This window comes from Corvus brachyrhynchos, unplaced genomic scaffold, assembly GCF_000691975.1.
Source record: "Corvus brachyrhynchos isolate BGI_N302 unplaced genomic scaffold, ASM69197v1 scaffold148, whole genome shotgun sequence".
Classification (NCBI taxonomy): domain Eukaryota; kingdom Metazoa; phylum Chordata; class Aves; order Passeriformes; family Corvidae; genus Corvus; species Corvus brachyrhynchos.
Window position 1 is genome coordinate 2,705,098 of NW_008239785.1, and position 19,829 is coordinate 2,724,926.

The following is a 19,829-nucleotide window of genomic DNA, read 5'->3' on the forward strand; positions in this document are numbered from 1 at the left end:
TCTACAGGAGACTGAGGTGCTATGGAAAGAAAAGCCACGTTGCATTTCTTTTTTACATATTGAATTAATACAGGTCTGCTCACTATCCAAACAGTGAAAGCAAACCTGAAATTCTGACCTTGCAAGGTTATAAATAAGAACAAATAAAGACAGACTGTGTACTGGCAAGCAAGTTTTTACATAGTGTATTTAGGCCTGAGTATGACAGGAGAACAATGGTATAAGCTGCTTTTAAAGAGTGGGTTCAGACCAAGCTTTCAGTGGTCAGAGTTTCCTATTGTTCTTTTGCAAGGTGAAAAAAAACCCGCCAACCCATGTAGGTGCAGCAGCAGAAGACATCTTTATCAGTTTTAGGTGGTGGCTGACCATTTGCCACCTCTGGTTGGTGGTTTTGCTTGAAAGATAAAAATCAGAGATGAGTTTGCTTTGGTGTTTGATGAATGTCACAGTTCCTGAATCAGCCTCATGTATTGAGTTTGCTGTGACCTGCAGAGCAGCTTGCTGGCATTGGGATGTTGCTCTTGATTCATGGAAGTTGCATGGGGAGAAATAACCACCCAGGCAGTGAGATGAGAGTTTTCTGTGAACAACACAATGGGGTTGTACCCAGGCTGGTTCTTGCTCAGCTGTACCAAGTTTTGTGTCCCCACTTTGCTGTCTATGAGCCACCCCATCTGTGCCTTGGAGATGTGCAGCACCCAAAGACAGCAGCAAATAAAATGAGAGCAATAAAAACAAGACAGAAGATGCCAATCACCACCAGCCCTCCAAGAGCCCAGTCACTTCTTGTAATCAGCCTCCTTAGGTCTTCCAGAACTGAGGATGCCTCTTGCTCTGGTGACATGCTGGCTTCCACCCTGCTGGGGGCAGACAACAACAGGGTCAGGTGTTGGTGTATCCTCTCCATGCCCCAAAACCAGTGCAGGTACGCATGGTGCCTGTGCCTGCAGGTATCCCCCTCCAAAAGGAGAGTCACCCTTCACAGAAATGGGAGCATAACCCAGAGGAAATACAGCTGAGGCCAATTTAACAATCAGATCTATAGAGATGTAAAGAGGAAAACATTGGCAGCATTACTGTGCTGTCAAATCCTTCTGTCTCTACAGGATTTTGGCAGTTGAGATTTATTTTAATCGTAGCTTATCAATATTTTACATAATACAGTGTCTCTCCAGCATGTTCAATATGAACTCTTTGTCAGCTGTACAGCCTATACATGAAAGACAAGTATTCAGTGGGAGAAATTCCTTGGTACCATTGGAAAGATCTCTAAAAGGGAGAGTTGGGGAACCAACTCTGAGAACTCTGAGAACACAACAGAGATTAAATGAACACTTACTTAAAAAACAAACAAGCGGAAAACCCCACCAGCAGTAAGCAAAGATCATGTACAACTTGTTTCTTCCATAGGGCTTGGAATAGTCCAATTATGTTAAAAAGGGTATCCTGCTAATGGAGTTTGCTTTAGTAATGGTTTCTGTTACTCTGCAATAGAAGCATAAATTTTGCTCCCACAAGGAGGTCCAGTAATAATTTAAACTGGGATCTCACTTGCTCTTTCACTGATACTTTGAATAATGACTTGGCTGCCAGCTTTCTAAAGAACATGCAGCATCTCTTTGTGAGCATCTTGTGGTTTTACTAAAGCTTCCTTGCTTCTCAAGGGAAAGGATGGAATATTTCTCACACTTTCTTGCAAATATGACTATGCAGATGTAATACAGGAAGAGATACTGGTTATTTTTGAAAATTTGTTTGACTTGCTGCCTCTTATGTATGTATTCTGAGTACTCTAAGGAAAAGGATTAGTCCTTTAAAGTGTTTCATCCTCAGCAGGTTGGATTTGACTCAAAGCACAAGCTCACACTTGCTGAAGTTTTTGTTTCTTTCTCAGCAGCCAGATATATTGAGGTCATGGTTTGTTTTCTGGGTAGATGGCAGATCACTGTGCTCAGTCTTTAACCAACAGGCACACGGGACATCAAAGCTGTTCTGGATTCCTTTGCCTTCAAAAAGGAGGCAGCCTAGATACGAGTTCCACAGACCCAAAGGCAGAAATCCTGTGGGACTGCACACCCCAGGAAGTTCCTGTCTCTTTTGCTGACTGCAGTTCACCTCCCAGAATAGGACAGCTGTATGATATTTTATAAATACCTGTAGCTGTTGTGATTTGTAGTAGATGTTTCCTCTGTTGCCTCCTCTTCACCCCCTCCAAGAGATTTTGGCCTGTGGTAAGGGACCCCTTGCTGTACCTGGAGACTTGTAGAGGTAGCCTGGAAGTTGCCTCTTTGGGCTGCAGTAAATGATTAACAGCTGATTTTCCTGCAAAGGTGTGGCTAATCTAATCAAATTAAAGGCCTTGAACCCAACTAAAAAGTCCTAATTCAGCTGTTCCTCAGACATTTCTTCCTCTCCATGGCTTTATCCACTCCTACAGCTGTTGCAGTGCTTGTAAAGGCATACTGTGGCCTCTGTCTGGGGCAGGCTGCAGGATGTGGTGGAGGGAAGAGGGCTACGTTTCCTGGATCCTGACTGATCTGTGTTGCAAGCTCCAGTAGGAGAGTGCCATACTTACAGTGAGACTGTGAACAGGACTGCCCTGCAGTCCAAAATTCATCATGACAGTTCAGGTGAATAAACCCATTCCAGAGCATTGCACTGCTGTGAGCTGCAATAAAACTCTCTATCACTTTCCTGACTGGAGAAGACCAGAGGGATGGTGCTGGAGAGAGGAGGAAAGGGAGAAGGAGGAGTGTGGTGTGTGAGACTGCATGTGTGTGTAAAAGGAAACTTACTTTTCACAAGCCAAGCAAATCACTTTGAAACCAGAGGGATAATGTTACAGAACAGAAGCTATTCCATTAAGTCATCAGTAGAACTTCAACCACTTCTGCTGGAGGGGCTGGCCTTGCTGGCTCTTTGAGGTTCCTCAGGGAAAGAAACTTGTTTCAACGCTTTCATCATCACAACTGAAGTAACAGTATTCCCGTGCAGTTCCTCCTAGGCTTTCCCCAATATGTATGGCAGTTGCTGTGTTAGGAGCAGCCTTGCTTTATTCTGTGCTTTTCTGAATCTCCCTCTGCAGGTTGAAACAACAGGATCCTCCTCACTAGTGCTCCCTATAGGTGCCTATATTTGAGTGCTGATTGAAGCCAAAACACAAAAGCTTGTGTGAGTGCTGAGCAGGGACCCAGGGACCAGCAGGTTTACAGTCAGCAGAAGGTGAAGAGCTGCAGGAAGCTGGACACTTGCTGGCCTCTGTCAGGGTACCCTGAATGCATGCAAGGAAGCAGCAGATCAGGCAAACTGGCATGTCTGAATCCCAGCTGGAGGAATAGTCCAGCTAAGTGCAATGGTACAAAATAGTCCAAAGCAGAACATTAGGCCTGTGAGGTCCAGACAAGTGTGTAGAAATTGGCCCCCTCTACATGGTGGCTGCTCCTCTGCTCCAGAAAGCCACCTGAATCCTTTAGAGGATTGCCTATTTTTCTCTCCTTCCCTTTCTTTAACAGTGCTGTGTTTATTCTGTTTCTAATTCAGGAACTCACAGTGGCCGAGATAAGACAGGAGCCACTTCTCTTGTCCCTCTGCCTGGTATCTGTCAGTGGTTTAACTTGTACCACCACTGGGAAACATGCATTTGTGGCTTTTCCTGTTGAGATAAGGCCTGGCAGCTTGCTCCCAGTGACAGCAACCTGTCAGCCCTTGGTGTGTGTCCAGCCTGCAAAGCTTCCCCCTGTCTTAGCACAGGCTGGCTCCGTGCTGCTGGAACAGCTCTCAATGGGATGCTGTTAATGGCTGGAGCTGGCACTGTCTAGCACAAGCCTGGAAAGTGAGCTCTGTTCTTCCCCAGGTCTCGTGACTTAATCTGGATACAAAAACATGTGTTGAGTCTGTCTCCTGCAAAAGAGGTTCTGAGGCTTCTGAAGTCACTTTGATTGCCACTTGTTTGTGAATGAAATGAGCAAAGACTTATCTGACAGGAGGTTGGTGTGATGCACCTCTGAATGTTTAAATTGATGCTGTGCTTGAGATTGTTCCCCCCTAACATGCTGGTTGGCAAGGAAAGCTTTGGGACAGCCTAATAAAAACCAGCACTTTGTTAGTCTCAGTGTAACTGTGCATGCATGTAGCTCGTGATAGTGCAGTCTGCTCTTGGCAGTTGTCAAGTTGGGTCTCAAACATTTATTTTGTAAGGAACATCCTCATTTTCTACTGGAAAGTTTTTCTTTTTATTAATTTAAAAGCAACACTGGTAGTTTCAGGAATTTTATTTTTCTTACAATTCTTAGACTATTCACTGTGTCTCTGGCTGCAGATATATTCCAATGTGCAGCAATACAAAAATGCCAAATACCTAGATCCAGTTTGTCGGCAAAAAATAAAGTGCATTAAATGTATAAGAAGCTGATGTAATGTGCCTTTTACTAATATGGGTGCAGGCAACAGAGAAAATACATTTCTTTGCAGAGTTTTCTTTATTTTCTGTACCTTCTGAAGTGTAAAGAGTATTTTAAAGCCCACTGTTAAAGACTTGATGATTCTGCTCTCCCTAGCTAGATGTTGGCTTTGGTACACACACTTAGTTGGGGTACAGAGGCAGAAGATGACTTCTCTGTATACATGTAATTTTTTACACCTTCTCACAAAGGGGGTTGGTCTCCCATTTGGGGCTGAAACACCCCAAGTGTAGAGTGGTTCAGAGATTAGTGCAGAATCGTGGCTTTCTTGTGCTGTCCCAGTTGTGGAAGTCGCAGCCTGTGCCACAACCTTGTACATCCATAAATCCCTTTCGGAAGTTCACCAGAGTGTAAACCAAACATACACAGTGGCTGCAGCATGGAAAAGGGATTTATTTGCACTTGTTAACTCCAGCCTAACAGCCCATTCTTGGCTCTGCTCTGTCACTGTGCCCGCTGTCAGCTGCTGCCTGCACACGTACCCTGAAGTGATGGTTCCCATCATGTGGCACTCCTCTGAAATGCCTCTGTGCATGCTCATAAACACACCCCTGGCATCATGTTCACGTCCACTAAAATAAACTGCACACAGTGCAGGGAGTCAGGCACTCAAGTAAGGATAGGGATTTGTTAATCTCCTGGAGCTCCCATGCTCTGCAAGAACCGTGCATCTGCAATAAGCAGAAGAATAGAACCACAGGGGGTGGAGAGGGAGCATGGGGAGCAGAGAATGGTCAAAATGAGCCATAGGATTGGTGAGCCTTTTGCCTTCATCTTTCTGTTAACAAAGGGTATTCCACATGATCAGTTTCTTTCTTTGGCAATTTCCCATCATTGTATCACCAATGAAATGACCCCGGGGCAGTTGTTACCAGCTGTACTCAGAGCCTCAGCTGGCACACCTGGATCAGAAGGTCCGCCATTTGTTGTTTTCGGCAGATAACTCAGCTAAATGTGTGTCCTGCAGCAGGTTTGGCCTTGATCCACAATGACCTGAGCAATTGGACGTCCCAGTGGTGTCAGTGGGTTTTGCTAATGCCCAGCACCATCCTTCTGGATTAGCCACTGGTGAGGAGAGCAGGCAGTGCCTCGTGTGTGGCTGTGTGTGTGTCCTCTGCTTTGCTCCATGGCTCTGTGTCCCAGAGGAGATCCTCAGCTGGCCCAGCTGCAGTGCTGTCTTTGGGAAAGCTGTGTCTTTTCTCAGCAATCTGTGTCCATGCCCTCCCACCCCACACCTGCCCAGAAGAGGGAGACAGCGATGGCAAAGGAGCTTTACCTTTGTGGTCACAGTAGTGGCTGTCACAGAGAGAAGGAATTCCACGCTGTGATTTCTGGTCCTCTGAGTCATGTTAATTAATATTGTTATTGCCATTTTCAGTGGGCTAGCGTGGAAAGTCATTCCCATAGCACTGAATCATGATGTCCATGCATGTCCTTAACAGCAGGCTGTGTCACTTCATGAACGGGCGGCTGGGCGGACTCGGCTCTTCTTGTGTCTGGGGTCCGGGCGTCCATCACAGCCACAGCAGCTGTAGCAGCAGCAACTGCAGGCAATGACCGTGAGCACCAGCACAGTAACTGGGAAGAGAAACAAAGGACATTGCTTCACAGCATAGGAGCAATCCCTGCAGAAAAACCCTATGTCTCCAAGTTGTTTGGTGGGCAGGAAAATGAGCAAAACCTGGTTTCTTGAGAATTTTTTTTGGCCTATATCCCCACCTTCCTCCTCCTAAGTTCCTGCTCCTTTGTATTGGTTTTCCATTTAATCTGGACAATCATTGCCAGGCATTTCAAGACCTTAAAAGCTACATACCAAACTGTTCAAGGGTTTCTTTACCCACTTAATGGGCTCTTGTTTGGGAGCTGACATGCAGTACCTAAGCACAGCTATGTGCCTGAAATGGATGAAAATCCAGCTCTCCCCAAAGCAACTTGAGGGATTTTGATTACTCAAACTGGCAGCTGTATTTCTGAAGAGTGAGTGCAGCAGACTCTTTAAGCATAGAGACTCGTGACTGGGTTGGCTTTACTCTTCTGTATTTAGCTTGAAAAAATAAGGTACTTCAAATGCAGGGGTTTGTTTCACAGAGCAGTGGGCTAACTTACTGTTCTCTACCCTAGCCAGGATGGTTGGTGTTGGCAGGGATGTGTTAGTTTATCTGGAGTTGAAAAGGATGACATGTTTAATCCTGCAAAACATATAAGAGTGTGAGCATGGCTCTCTGTGTGCATGTGTTCCTTTAAAGCCTGGACCTGGGCTGCCAGGTAACCAGACCTGTGGGGAACCAGCTGTAGGGATGAACCAATTAAAGCAGCAGGTGTGACTTTGTGAATTCCAGCCCGGGGAGGAGTGTCCAGCTGGATACACACCCTTCCTTTTGGCCAGGAGCAAACACTGTCTTTGAGGAGCAGTGCCTGTCTTCCTTCCTGCTTATTTTGCCATTGTATAAACAAACTTCATCCCCCTTGATCCAGCAGTTCTCTGTTATTCCTTCCATGCCATCCCCACACAGAGCAGCAGGAGGGATCTTGCCATTCATTACCAGAGGAGAATAAATAGGCTCATCTGAAGCATATTGGCTTCCACTGAACCAATACAGGAATGACATTCAGAGTCTCTCTTAAGTTTCTTCTGTGGCAGGGAGATGCTCTAATACCATTTGTCATAAACTATCTCCTATGCATCAAAACATTACAGCAGCTCTGGGTTGGTTAAAATATTGCTGATTTAACTAATGTTTAAAATGGGAGCTTTGGGGAAAGCTGTACTGTTGCCTGTCATGCCCTGCATCCATGTAGAGGTACATGTTGAGTGTTAAAAAATTACCTAGGAATTAACCTGGCCCTCAGAGCACAGCCTAGATAACAACAGCCAACATCACCAACCCACCTACAAAAACTGTGGAGCAAGGTGCCCCCGTAGGAGAGGAGAGAAATTCTGACACCCCTTGGCCTCCACCCACGAACTCACCAATAAACAGAAGAACCACAGAAAAGCTGGCAATCTCCACTGGATCAGCCTTGGGCAGTTTCTGGAGCTTAAGGAGAAACTTCTCACCAATGGCTTGAATTTCCTTCAGAAAGCTTTCAGAAGACATTCTGTCACAACCTCTCCAGGCTTTATGCTGCAGGAGAACCAAATAGAGAATAAACCTTTTCACTGACTAATGCTAGGGAGCTGCCAGCCTTCTTATACAGCTGGTGATCACAAGGAAAACAAGTTTATCTGGTCTCAGTCCTCGTTCCCAGTAGCTAAGGTGGAGGACTATTAATTGTCTACGTGTTCTGGCACTGTTTTAATTTTAAAATCCAGCTTCGAGGGTGTTTTTGTCAACTGCACTGTTAAGCAAAGTCCAAACGGTGTTTCTCCTACAAGGACACTTTCTTCAGCAGGCACAGAGTTGGGCTGGACAGTGCCTGCCCTTGGCTTTCACCCAATCAAAGTACTTTTTTTTCCAGTTGTGCTAACTTGTCCTTCCAGAAACAAATGCGGTTCTAACCCAACCTGAATTCCAAATGCTGAACTCCACTGTACACAGTTTTCAGTTGTTTCTTACTGAGTAACACAAGGTAGACTCCCTTGAAGGGTTCTTGCACTTTGAGCTACAGAACCCCCCTTCAAGAGCAAAGGCATTTACTTCAACACATCAGTACAATACCATTAATAATGTTTTATTAACCAGTTTTACTGTGTTGATGCCTTTTCCTGGTCTTAAAATCAAGAGTCAAACACGGTTAGAAGGGGAAAAGGGATTTTACCTTGGTATTTATTTTAAGGATCCTTAGGTGCACCACATCCAGGTCGAATGCACCTCAATGCACGCTGCAATGCCCACTCTCCCAAAAGATCTGGTATCACATTATAGGTGTTACTAATTAGCATATCTATCAAAGATTCCCCAATGAGTGAGCCCCCCCTCCCTGGGGAGCCTTCCCCTGGATGGTTCTATCTCAGTTTACAGAATGTGTTCTGGAGAGGACCTTGGTATCTGGGGCACACTAACCCCTACCTATGAAGCTTCTAAAATGTTTAGTCTCCTAGCTGAACAAACAAGTCCAAGAATGGAGGCAAAAAGCACTAAGAATACAGAAGTTGTAAAAAGGTATAATGGGTATAAAAGAAAAGACAAAAATCATCATGGCATCAGTATGTGATTCTAAAAGTTAAAGTCTGCATTCATTAGGGACAGCTGGATGCTTTTCAAGTCCTTACAGATGAATGCAAATTTATAAAGAAAGCTAAATGTAGAGTATTTTTCTTTTAAGCCACAGAGCAATATATGAATTGAACAGTGGATTCCAGCCATCACTGCTGATGATGAGCAAAGCAAAAGCCCCTGGATCTGCCAGGGAGATATCTCCCTTGTGGAGTTAATCCCTCCTGCCCTGCTCAGTAATCTTAGGCCGCCTTTATTCTCAGAATGATCATCTATTGTTACTGAAAATATTATTAGTCTTGCTAAAGTTAAGTGCCTCAGTTTTGTCACCAATATTTGCTGTTCTTTTACCCCATGAGCAAGATTTTGGGAGGTATTGCAACAAACTAGCTGGCATGAGACCTATGGATGTTCAAATTTGGCTTCAGTCAGGAACTGGAATTCGATATTTTTGAGAAATAGCCATAGTTCCACCTAAAACAAGTGTTTGGACAGGTCAACACTTGAATGGGTTATAACTCTTAGTTCATTATTGTATCAAAACGTACTGGTTTGTGTGTGTTGTAACAGTCAGCACTGGGTTTTGGGACTTGAACATTGCAATTTAATATCCTGATCTTGGTGATAACACAAAGCCAAGTGACCAGGACAGCACTTCCAGAACAAACCAGCTTGTTCCTTATTGCACATCTGGCTTGGTTACTCAAACAAATGCATGCTTGGAGTTCAGTTTTTCTAAACACACTGAGGACAGAGAAACCTTGGCTGTTTCTTTGCATGCTGGGCTTAAATACTACAGTGCCAAGTTAAATTAGTTTTGTATGTTTATGCAATTCAAAAAGGGTTTTCTTTGTTCTTTCAAATCCAAGCTAAGGAATAAAAATCGGGACCAGCTGGTTTCTTAGAAATGGGGGTGGATGGAAAATCTACATCTACAGAAAGATCACTGTGCAACTCAGGAAGGAGGCAGAGCTGTGGTCTTTTGACCTGAAAAGGTCACTTTTGAAACTAGGGTTAAATACTTCTTTCCAGATGATTGCATACCCTGAGTGAGCTGCTCGAGAAACGGCTGCTTTATCCTTAGTGCTGCGGGATTCTGTGTCAGCAGGTTTTCAATTTTGTTTCCATTCCAAGAGACAGTGCAGAAGGCAGAGGTGAAGTGATTTGTGTTTTCTGTTCTTGGCTCTAGAAGAAAAAATTTTAAAAAATAAAATTTCTGGCTCTAACATTGTGAAAATATTTGTTCCCTTTGGAGGTGTTTCTGCCTGTCCAGAAGCTCTCCTCGTAAGGAATTTGCTGTAAACTTCCATGCCATGCTCTGGGCTGCACCAGAAGCAACAGGTATAAGAGCCAGGCTTGTGAAGTTTTGGTTATACAGTGTAAAATTACTGATCAAGATTGTAGAACTCCGTGTGGATTAGCAAAGTGCTTAGTCTAAAATGATAAAGCCTGTCTCTGTATTGGACATTCCTCTCTGCCCATGGCACCTGATCTGGAGCTAAGTGAAAGAGTTTTTATTCTAAAACTTGCAAGGAATGTTGCTTGTTTACCTTGGTCTGAACTACATCAGGGACAAAGTTTGATGGTGGTGGTGCAGTCTCCAACCTACCCGTGAGGAAGCAAATGTTTTTCTGCTTGACTGCAGTTTCTGCTGCTTCCAAGAGCTCTCTGCTTTGGGATTTCTGCTTCTGCAGCGAGGCAAAAGGGTGAAGAATAAAATAATTCTTAAAGAAAAAAAGTAAATTTCCCCCAAGAAAGCCAGTTACATTCATGGACTTCTGTATGTTCCATTCTACTTGTGATGTAAAATCTTTGTTCAGGACTGGTTTTGATGTGACCTTTTCCCAACTGATTTCAGGAACCAAGATTTTACACTTGAGATTAGCACAAGGGTAAGGATAGTGCTGTGTGATTTAAACCAGTTGTCTTATGCATCTGCCTCATGTACAACACAAAGGTGATGACATTAATTACATAACAGAGTGGAGCTGTGAGAATTAATTCCTTTTGGTTTATTATGTTGTGTTCAAATAAGCTTCCAGTCACCAACAGTAGTAAAGGCCAGGTGGTGCAGGATATTCAGCTGAAACAGTAACTGTGATGATTATTATTAACACAGGCAAGTCTTAAGAGTTTTGAAACTTAAGGTTGTGGGCCTTAACTGACAATTTACTTTCTAGGGCTGGAGTGCTGTTTTAGAGCCACTCAAGTTAGTACTTCAGAGATTCTCAATGGTTTGGAGCAAACGTAATTGTCTGTCAGCATTTTCCTCAATTGGGAATATCTCCTTGCTCATCATTGTCCTTCCTCAAAACTTCACCCACTGAGGATGGGAGCCCTCCAGAGCAGAGGAGACTTGGCTGTAGGGCAGCAAAGCTGATGGAACTCATCCGTTATGGAAAAAATCCTGAATGACCACAGTGCAATGTGGTCTTTGTAACACATTGTCACACTGATGTCAGGAAATTCTGCTCCACAGCTGTAGTTAGAGCTCACGTGGAGTGAAAATCAGATGAAGAGAGGCAAGATAAGAATCTCACATAGAAAAGAAAGTAACACAATATCTTGTGACAGGCAATTTGTGACATCCTGCTGGGATGGGGTGGCAGCCTGAAATTCATGGTTTTGATTTAAGAAATAACTCATCTAATCAGTGATGCCAGTGGAACTAGATCATCAAACCTTTCTGCCCTCCTTTATGTTGCAAGGCCCAGCAGGGAAGGTAATAAAACAAGTAATTTAATTTGGGTTTATCTGGTTTTGGTGAAAAAAGGCCCATTCTGCCATGTGCCATGAGTTGTTAGCCTTGGTTGAAAGGACAGAGCACAGAAATGATGCAGGGGAATGGCAAACTGCTGCTGGTGTGCTGCTCAGCTGCAAGGATTACATGACCCTGTAAAACCAAAGTGCATGTCCTGTGTTTAGGACTTACGTAGATTTAGATTCCCAGAAAGCACTAATGCAGATTCATCTTGCTGTGCCCACTGAAGAAAGCTGTGAAAATTGCCATAATAGCACTGAAATTATCTTCCTGAGTTGTTTTGATGGACTCGTGCCATACTGAAGCACTCAAAGAAGCTGGCTGCTCAGCCCTTTGGAGAATAAAGCCATTAAAAAGCCTCAATCTAGACATTCAAGAGAAAAGCCTCCATCAAGGTTCCTTTTTGCTGTGAACTGGCTGCATGTGGAGGCTTCTTTTTCCAAGAAAAAGAGCTGTGTACAGTGGGGTCTGATATCCCTCTGTCTGCCTTAAGCTGGTGAGGCTGCTGTGAGTCTTTTGGAATTGCTCTACGTTGCTCAGGGTTTTTTGGTCTGTCCTGATCTGTGTGTGGACACAGCTGCATCCAAAGGTGAACTGTAGGGAGTGGGTGAGCTGAAATTTACTGCTGAGAATGAGACACTTGTTTACTCATAACCGTAGGGGTATTTGAACAGCCTTTTTTAGTGCAAAAGGATGAATTTAAGTTTGTGGTTTAGCCCCAGGACTGGAAGTTAGTAAATACAGGCAGTCCCTCTGGCCTGCTGGTGATGCTCCCTGGTTGTGTGACTTCGGATAAGTCATCACATCCCACTGTTGGGTGACTTCATCTCTGCATGACAGCGGAACACGGACCCACATCAGAGCTTTGTTTGTTAATTGTTGTGTGTCCAAGTTTCCAGCATGCTTGGCAATCTTTAGATAGAAAGGCAACAAGTCGCTGGTTTTGCTGCAGTTACAAACTGAACTGGCCATTGCTTTGCTCAGTGCTTCTTGCACTTTGTTCACTGAGCCCCTTTAGGATGGATGTAGATGGGAGTGTGGTTTCCACTCTTGTTTGCTCCTGACCCAACCATGCTCCTCATATTGTTCTTGTCATGATCCTGATCCATTGGTTTTACTGTGCTTGCATGGGTTTGTTGGTCTAGTAACCTAAAAGTGGAGATAAAGCTTTGGAGGGGGGAGTTTTGGGGAGAACAAGAAGCTGCCAATGCCTCTAGTCCTAATGCAGCAAGTCTCAGTGATGATGAGTTGGCTCTCCTCCACTGCCCACTGCCCATAGCAAGAGTGCTCCAGAGACCTTATAAAGTAGAACCTTCCTGATGTTCCCATCAGGTAGAATGCCAGGGCAACTTTCTCATTGCAACCTTGGCTTTTTCCTAAGACTGTGGCTCTGCAAAGCAATTGTTGTGCTGTTCTTACTCAGGCAAGTCCAGAAAGTCGGTTGAAATCAGACCTGTACAGGGATGGGAAGCCTGTATGGATTGTGGGGGCTTATCTGGTAGGAAATCTTAGAAGGCAAGCCCAGCCTCATGAAAGGAGGGTGCTGAGCAGCCAAAGGGGAGGGGATGCTTTTTATTCTGGTCTAAAACTCTAAAATAAGCTCTGACTGTACTTGGCCACTTTCTAAAGAACATGAAGGCTTGGCCACTTTCAAAACGTACCAGCTTTGTTCTTGAGCCCTGAAATGTCCTTCTGATTTTATATGGATAAGGTTTGCAGTGCTTCCTGTTCTCAAACAATGCTGAGTTGCTAGGTGTGCCTACAGTTTGGATGCATTTTGGCATAACGTGTCATAATTCCTGCATGATTGTTTATTGTTCCAAGCTTTTAGTGTACTGCTGAGATGAAAAGGGCCATAGAAATGCAGTTGTAGTATCAGTGCATGGTTTTTTCCCTCATCATTGTTAATGCAGTGTTTGCTGCCATGACTGTAGTTGACCAGCCATGTGAATCTTAACTATAGTTCAGACAAGCTCATTTTTCCTAAAACAGGAGTGCACAGAGCCAGACAGACCTATAATTCATTCCCAAGCAGATGAAAATAGTTTCCAGTATCAAGAGAATTCAGCCCTTTAACAGCACACACCCACACTGGGGTAAATTGTAGCTCAATGCCATGGGAGAAAAGCTTGGACTTTGTCAGTTGGTTTGGAACAGAAGGCCACACATTCCTAAGATTATAAAGCTGCCTGACTGGGTCACCCTTTGGCTGGAATACCCTGTCATCTCCACCACACACTATTTGGAGATGGGTTTTGAGGCAGCACTGTCAATGTGCCTTCTCTTCCCTACAACCTAATATTAGATTAATAAAAAGGCACTGAATTCCCAGTTTCAGTAGCAGAGGTACCCACTGGGACACTGAGCTGGGAGTCTTTACACCTCTACTGATCACCCTGGTTGTCTCCAGTCCATCCCACAAACACGTCCACAAAACCCCACAAGATAATTCCTCACTACTAGGAATTTTTCAAGTGGGGAAACCAAAACACTGAGCCATCCAATGAAAGGAAAAGGTCAATTTTAAAAATAAACCTATAGCTTTTCTACAAGAGACCTTTTTTTAGGGTTGGTGATGCTTGAATCTAGCCTGAAAGTCTATTCTAATATTAGCAAAATATCCATTTCCCAGGAAGCTGACTGAGAGGCAGCTGTGTGCCTGTGAAAGCCTTGTAGTGACTTCACAAACATAGTGGGATCTATCAGTAGTTGGTGTTTGAGGTCCAGTATCTGGAGGCCCTGAGAGTGCTGGAAACTCCTCCACCTTTTAACAGCCACCTCTGTGCCCTGATCTCACATCTACAGGTCTCATAAATTACATGCATTTTTGAGTTTCTTGAAATATCTTGGACTAATCCTAGTAAAGGTGCCACTGGAGTGTAGGAACTCAAAACCAAAAGCTGCAGCAGCTGCTGCCTCAGGAGGAATTGTTTGAAACCTCTTCAGCTGTGGCTGCGTGGCGTAGTGGGGAGAGCCTGCATGGAGGTGTGGGGTGGCTGCTGCTCCCCCCACCCAGCTCTCTCCCAGCCCCTCCCAGTCCCTGCTGTCCAGTGGGTGACTCTGGCCCACTGCAGGCTCTGTGATCAGGGGTTGTCTTACAGAGAGGAGCCGCTCTATCAAACTTGGATTATTTTGTACCTCCACTCCCACAACCACTGTTGGTTGCAGTCAGGCTGAGGCCCGTGCACTGTGACAGCTGTAACACAAGCCATGTCCTGCTGCTTTTATCCAGACATGTGTTTCACATTGCTGTGCCTCTCCCCCACACATGAACAGCACGGCTGTGGCTGGCCAAGCCCCCAGCCAAACCCATTAAGATTTTCTTTTGGCCAGGAAAACTTGGCATGTTTCTCTACCTCCTTCCCTCCCCTGCTCTTCTCCCCTCACTCCTCCCTCCTTACTTTTTTTTTGTTATTTCCCTAAACTTTGTTTTTTCACATGCTTTATTTAAGAAACTATCTTAACTGCAACAGCCAACCTACAGAGACTTTCCATTAGCAGGGTGGAAGCATCCCTCCATCCCCTTGAGCCTTAGGGTCAGGCTGGAGGCATGTGGGTCTAAACTACTACATCTCCTCACTCAGGCAGTTCCAATTCCATGTTTGTACAACACGTAGGTCAGAAAGACCTGCCCTCCATTCCTCGTTAATGGAAATGGAGAGAAGTGGAAATACCTGATCCTTAACATTCCTCCCTACAGGCATGTGTAGGATTGGGAAGACCTCTTTCTCTGAGAATTGGCTCTCTGGTCCTGTTTGTAAATGGCTTTGCCCATGCGCCTCCTGGAAGAGGCTGAGGGGTCCCAGCTCAGTGCTGGGAGCTGCAACAGCTTCCAAACAGAGAAATCAGCTTCACATGGCAGAAAATGGGGATTTATATGGCCAGTCTCCATTACCAGCACCTCTTCCCATACATCTTCCCAAAGAGAGATGGGAGCACGGGCTGTGGGACACCTCTGTAAAACCAAAGCTTGGACTCAATGACCTGAAATGTCTTTTTCAACCTAAATGATTCTATGTTGTATAATTTCATGTATTTAGGGGATCCTTTCCTTCCCTTCTCACTGCATTCAAACTTGACGGTGTGGTTACTGTAAACCATAAGCTGTGTTTGTGCATGAACGTGCCTCTCAGAGCAGTGGGTTCTCACGCTGCTTGGAACACTAAACCAGCATCTGTGCCTGATACACTGGCTGAATTCTTTTTAAAATGTTCTCATTAGAAACTGTGTAAAATCATTGCGTTTCTTTCTATTGGACACAGATGCTTAACTTGCACAGTGTGCTAGTTCCCCGACCAGGGTTTGTTTTCTAAGTTCTCTGCTTCAGGATTTGGGGGATAAAACTTGGCTGCAGCTGGGAGGAGCTCCGGGGAAAAGCAGTGGCTGGCACCCGTCGGGGTTCACACGCGCCTGCCTGCGCTGCCAGTTCCTCTCTAGAGGCACGCACAACCTCGGACCCAGCTGCCTTGTCCGCACCGACTATTTCTGTATCAGATCACCAGCTTATCAGGACATACATTCTGTAAGAGCACAGAAACCCGAGCAGCCGGCCTTTGTCGCCGGCAGAGGAGTTGCTGAGTCCCGCTCGGGCTCGGCGCACCGCAGGCTGCTCCTTTTGTTACAGGGCGGCTGCAGCGCAGCTCTCCGCAATCCCATTAAAAGCTTTTCTCCTGCCACCTTCGCTCCTCGGTGTCCCTGGCAAGCAAATTCCGCCTCCCAAGCTCTGCTCCATGGCTGACCGAGCAGTGGAGCTCCCCAGGCTCCAGCCCCTCGCTAAGCAGCGGAGGGTGCCGCGCTTGACCGAACAGCAGCGACCGCTCAGCCTTACCCCGACCGCGAGCTCTTCTTCTCCTCTTGTTTTTCTTTCCGTCTTCTTAAACTTTCACGTCATCTCTCCCCTCATCCTGGCTTGCGGCTCGCTGCTCGCTCGGCTCCTCTCTGCTCCGCTGCTGACAGCCAGCTGTTGTCTCTGCCTTTTTTTTTTTTTGTTGCTGGTTGTCCTGGAGATGCGAAGTTTCGTGTTACATGTGTGCCAAAGAGGGAGGGAGAGGAGCCGCCGCAAGCTGAGCCAGAGCCGGTGCCAGCTCCCCGGGGCGCCCAAGGGCCGGCACTTGTTGCTGGCTTCCTCTGTGCATCTCCTCCGAGAGACGAGTTTCTTCTTTACCTTTTAATGACGGCTTTTTCTGGAGTGAGACTTGAATCGATTCCCTCCCTGCGATAGTTTGGGGCAATGTTAAAGCAAGGAACTTTCCTTTATGCTGTACAATTTCCTTCCGACTCCCGGGGGAAGGAGCTTTTCTCTTGTGTTCATTGAAGGGGCAGAGCAAGAAACTCCCAAGGACAGTGCAGCACTGTAAGAGAGACCTGCCACGGACAGGGCAGCAGGGACAATGCTGGGATGGTGAATTTGATGCTGGGGTGGTGAATTTGCTCTATGCCCTTGGCCAAGTCATTTACTCTCTTGATGCTGAGCTTTTCGATTCTTGTGTTCTGGGGACAGCTGACTGTCACCGTCTTGTCTCAGAGGGTGAAGCTCAGGTGATGCTGAAAGGAACAGTCCTTCAGAGAGGTGCAAAATTAGAAGTTCTCATCAACCTCATGACTTGCTCTTCTATTTGATAAAGCTCATTAAGTGGCTTTTGCTCGATGACTGCGTAACTGATTTGCCCGCATATGATTTTTATCTTTTTTAACCCTTTCACTTCACATTATTCCAAGGCTTGCTGAGTTGTTTATTTCAGGGAGCATTTCTGATGAGACTATATATCCTTTGACTTCTACAAGGGAATGCTTTTTTCTGGTGTTTTTTGGGAGAGGCAGACCTTCTTTTGGGATATGTGACTTTGCTTCTTCTCTGGCTGTCCATCTGCTTCTCCTAATTGCAGGAATAGGGCTCTTGGTTTACATGGTGAATAAAAACAAGGACTACCAGAACGACACAGGTGCAGGCATCTGTGTGGTCAGTTTAGCACTTTCCTGAAATGTATTGCCATGGACAAAAATGTGTTAATAACCCTGGTTGTTATTTGCTCTTCATCCCATTCCATAATGTCAAATCAGGGGAGATACCTGAAATGGCATAATGATTTTGTTTAGACATTTTAAAGACCAATGGTCACCTCATACATACTCTTTTTGCAGGGTGAGGGGAGACAAATAATACAGTTGCATATTTAAAAGATGAAATAATTTTAGGACATGTATAATAATACAAACTACCATTAATTTATCTAAATCATCTCCATCTCGTGGTCATTAGTCAAGTGTTGGTGTGACTGTGGAAGATCTCCCCTCACATGGTAATGCATAGCCAACTACATTTCAGGAACTCTTGTGTTAAGCATTAATCCAGTGATTAACCCCAGCATCCCTGTTGGTAACTTTTTGGTTTTTGCCGTTTGACCTTAATTATAGGATTGCAATTTTAGTTTTGCAACTGAATTTCCGTTATGGCTCAACTCCTGAACACCGTTGGCTAAAGCAGGGCTGTGGCCCCTATCTGGGTAATTCTTCAGGATGAAAAAGGCAGTTACAGGGGGCTGGGTGGAAAGGGCTTGGCTTTACGAGCCTGATGGGTTAGAAACTGGAGCTCTAAATTCCAGTGAGCTCACAGCTGATCTCTGCTTCCACCAAAGCCCTCCCCTGTGGCATCTAAAGGACAGAGGTGTGTGTGGATGTCCCTCCCCAGCATAAACCTGGTGAGCTGTGGGAGTGGGGAGACGGCTTGTCCCTCACTGAATGCCTCAGTTAACTCTAATACAGATCAGTGCGTGCGAGGGGAAGAGACATGGACTAATGAGAATGCCTGCCTCTTTTCTTTTGGGGAAACAAAAAGCTGACTTGCAGCTCGCTGACATTTCTATAGTCACGTTGCATTGGCAGGCCAGGCAGCACCAGTAGTTCTTTTGGAAAGGCAGGACAAGGGGATAGAATGTGTTGCCCCCATCCCGGTCCCCCCCACCCTTCCCCTCCATGTGAAAGGAGCTCTTTGAGTGCAGGAGCAGAGTGAGTCTGTGTGGCTTTAAGGGGGATATAAAGGCAGCTTTGTCGGAGCCCTCTCCAAGCTTTGGTGCCCTGCACGGTGCAGACACCCTGCTGCAGGCCCTTACCTGAGCACTGCCAGCTCCCTGGCACTTCAGCACACTCAGGTCACTGCTGGGGGACAGGAACCTGTGACCTGCTGCTGTGCTGCCTTCCAGATCAACCTGCCAGGCTGTGGGAAGGAGTGAGCCAGCAGCCACTGCAGCCCCTTGCAGGGTTTGTTTGTGATGCTTTGGTAATGTGCAGTTGTGTTTCCCCCCGACACACACAGACAAAAGTGAAGAAGAAAAATGTATTTGTTAGATCTCTGGTAAGTTCTGACATGTCCTAAAGGGTTTAGAATAAGAGTAAATCAGGTGCGCACTCTCTTACTTTTCCCCTCTGTGATCCACATTTTGCAGATGAACTTGGTAACCCCACTAGGGCACACCTTGGTAGAGAAGAAAAATTTCCACCTTGTTCTTCCTTGTAGTAAAGTAATTTTATTCTAAAATAACTTTTGTTCCCACTTGGCTGCAGGATTTGATCTCTAAATGAAGTAAATGTTTCCATATATTTATTATCAGCATTTTGACTAACACACAACCAGCCATCTCTGCTGTGAAACTTTAGTTTTAAAAAGCTCCTCTAAATTCTGCTTTCTTAAAAAAAAGGGGGGAAAGTAACTGCCTGATTATTCTTTGGCAAAATCAGTGTATTCCCTGGTTTAAGCTAGGGAGTGTTCTAGAAGAGAAATTACTTCCTGCCTGTATTGCTGATGAGCATATTTTCACCAAATTCTTTTTCATGTACCCCAAAACACTGATGTCTGCCAAAAATCTTTTGAAAATTTCTGGAAGAATCTAATCATCTTCACATGGCTGGTTTGCTAAGCCTGGTAAACTGGTTGTGCAATCCTGTGTGAGCAAATGGACTGGTTTTCATGCATGTGGGACTCTACCCAAACTTTGGCTGCTGATCTGGAGCATGTGTGAGCCCATGAAGATCCAGGCTGTGTTAGCTGAATGGTGCTCCCTTGTGACCTCAGTCTGGACTCTATTTCTGGGACTTAATTTACAATCCTGTGTCGTCAAATATATATTTCTTCACTTTCAAATCACAAATAATAAACCTAGAAACTCTTCATTGAGAGATATATAGATACACTCTGTGGTATAGTGATCAACAGGGCCTCTTTACCTCCAGCCATCCTGATAGGACATGGAATATATTTAGCCAATGATACAGAATTAATAACTGTATATTTCATCAACTGCTCCTTTTGCAGATCTCAAAGATCTGAAAGGGTTTAGCAGAAGAGATTAACACTGATTTTTGTTACATGTGGGGAAGTGGAGGCAGAGAAACTTTATGCAAGGTGCCAGGAACAGAGCCTGGCTTCTGCTCCAGGGATTAAACCCTGTGATTCCT

At 45.1% G+C, this 19,829-nt stretch overlaps 2 protein-coding genes across 12 annotated transcripts in view; one reads left to right on the forward strand and one right to left on the reverse strand.

Moving 5' to 3' along the window:
- RECQL5 (RecQ like helicase 5) overlaps positions 1–19,829 on the forward strand; it is a 38,683-nt gene that overhangs the window by 9,592 nt on the left and 9,262 nt on the right. The gene's annotated exons all lie outside the window — the stretch shown is intronic.
- SMIM5 (small integral membrane protein 5) lies at positions 160–16,355 on the reverse strand. 6 transcript variants are annotated; one of them, XR_001864922.1, is made up of 6 exons: positions 16,207–16,354; positions 9,662–9,802; positions 7,432–7,585; positions 5,737–6,038; positions 2,796–2,928; positions 160–860 (listed from the first exon to the last, which is right to left on the reverse strand). XR_001864922.1 is itself a non-coding variant. In XM_017743218.1 (4 exons), the coding sequence occupies exons 3-4, from the start codon at positions 7,556–7,558 to the stop codon at positions 5,917–5,919; spliced, it is 249 nt and encodes an 82-aa protein (XP_017598707.1). In that variant the 5' UTR covers positions 7,559–7,585; positions 9,662–9,802; positions 16,207–16,354; the 3' UTR covers positions 4,257–5,916. The 6 variants fall into 6 exon arrangements, 3 of the variants coding, with proteins under 3 accessions (XP_017598707.1, XP_017598708.1, XP_008638805.1); XR_001864923.1 differs by lacking the exon at positions 2,796–2,928 and having other exon boundaries at positions 160–857; XR_001864921.1 differs by lacking the exon at positions 2,796–2,928.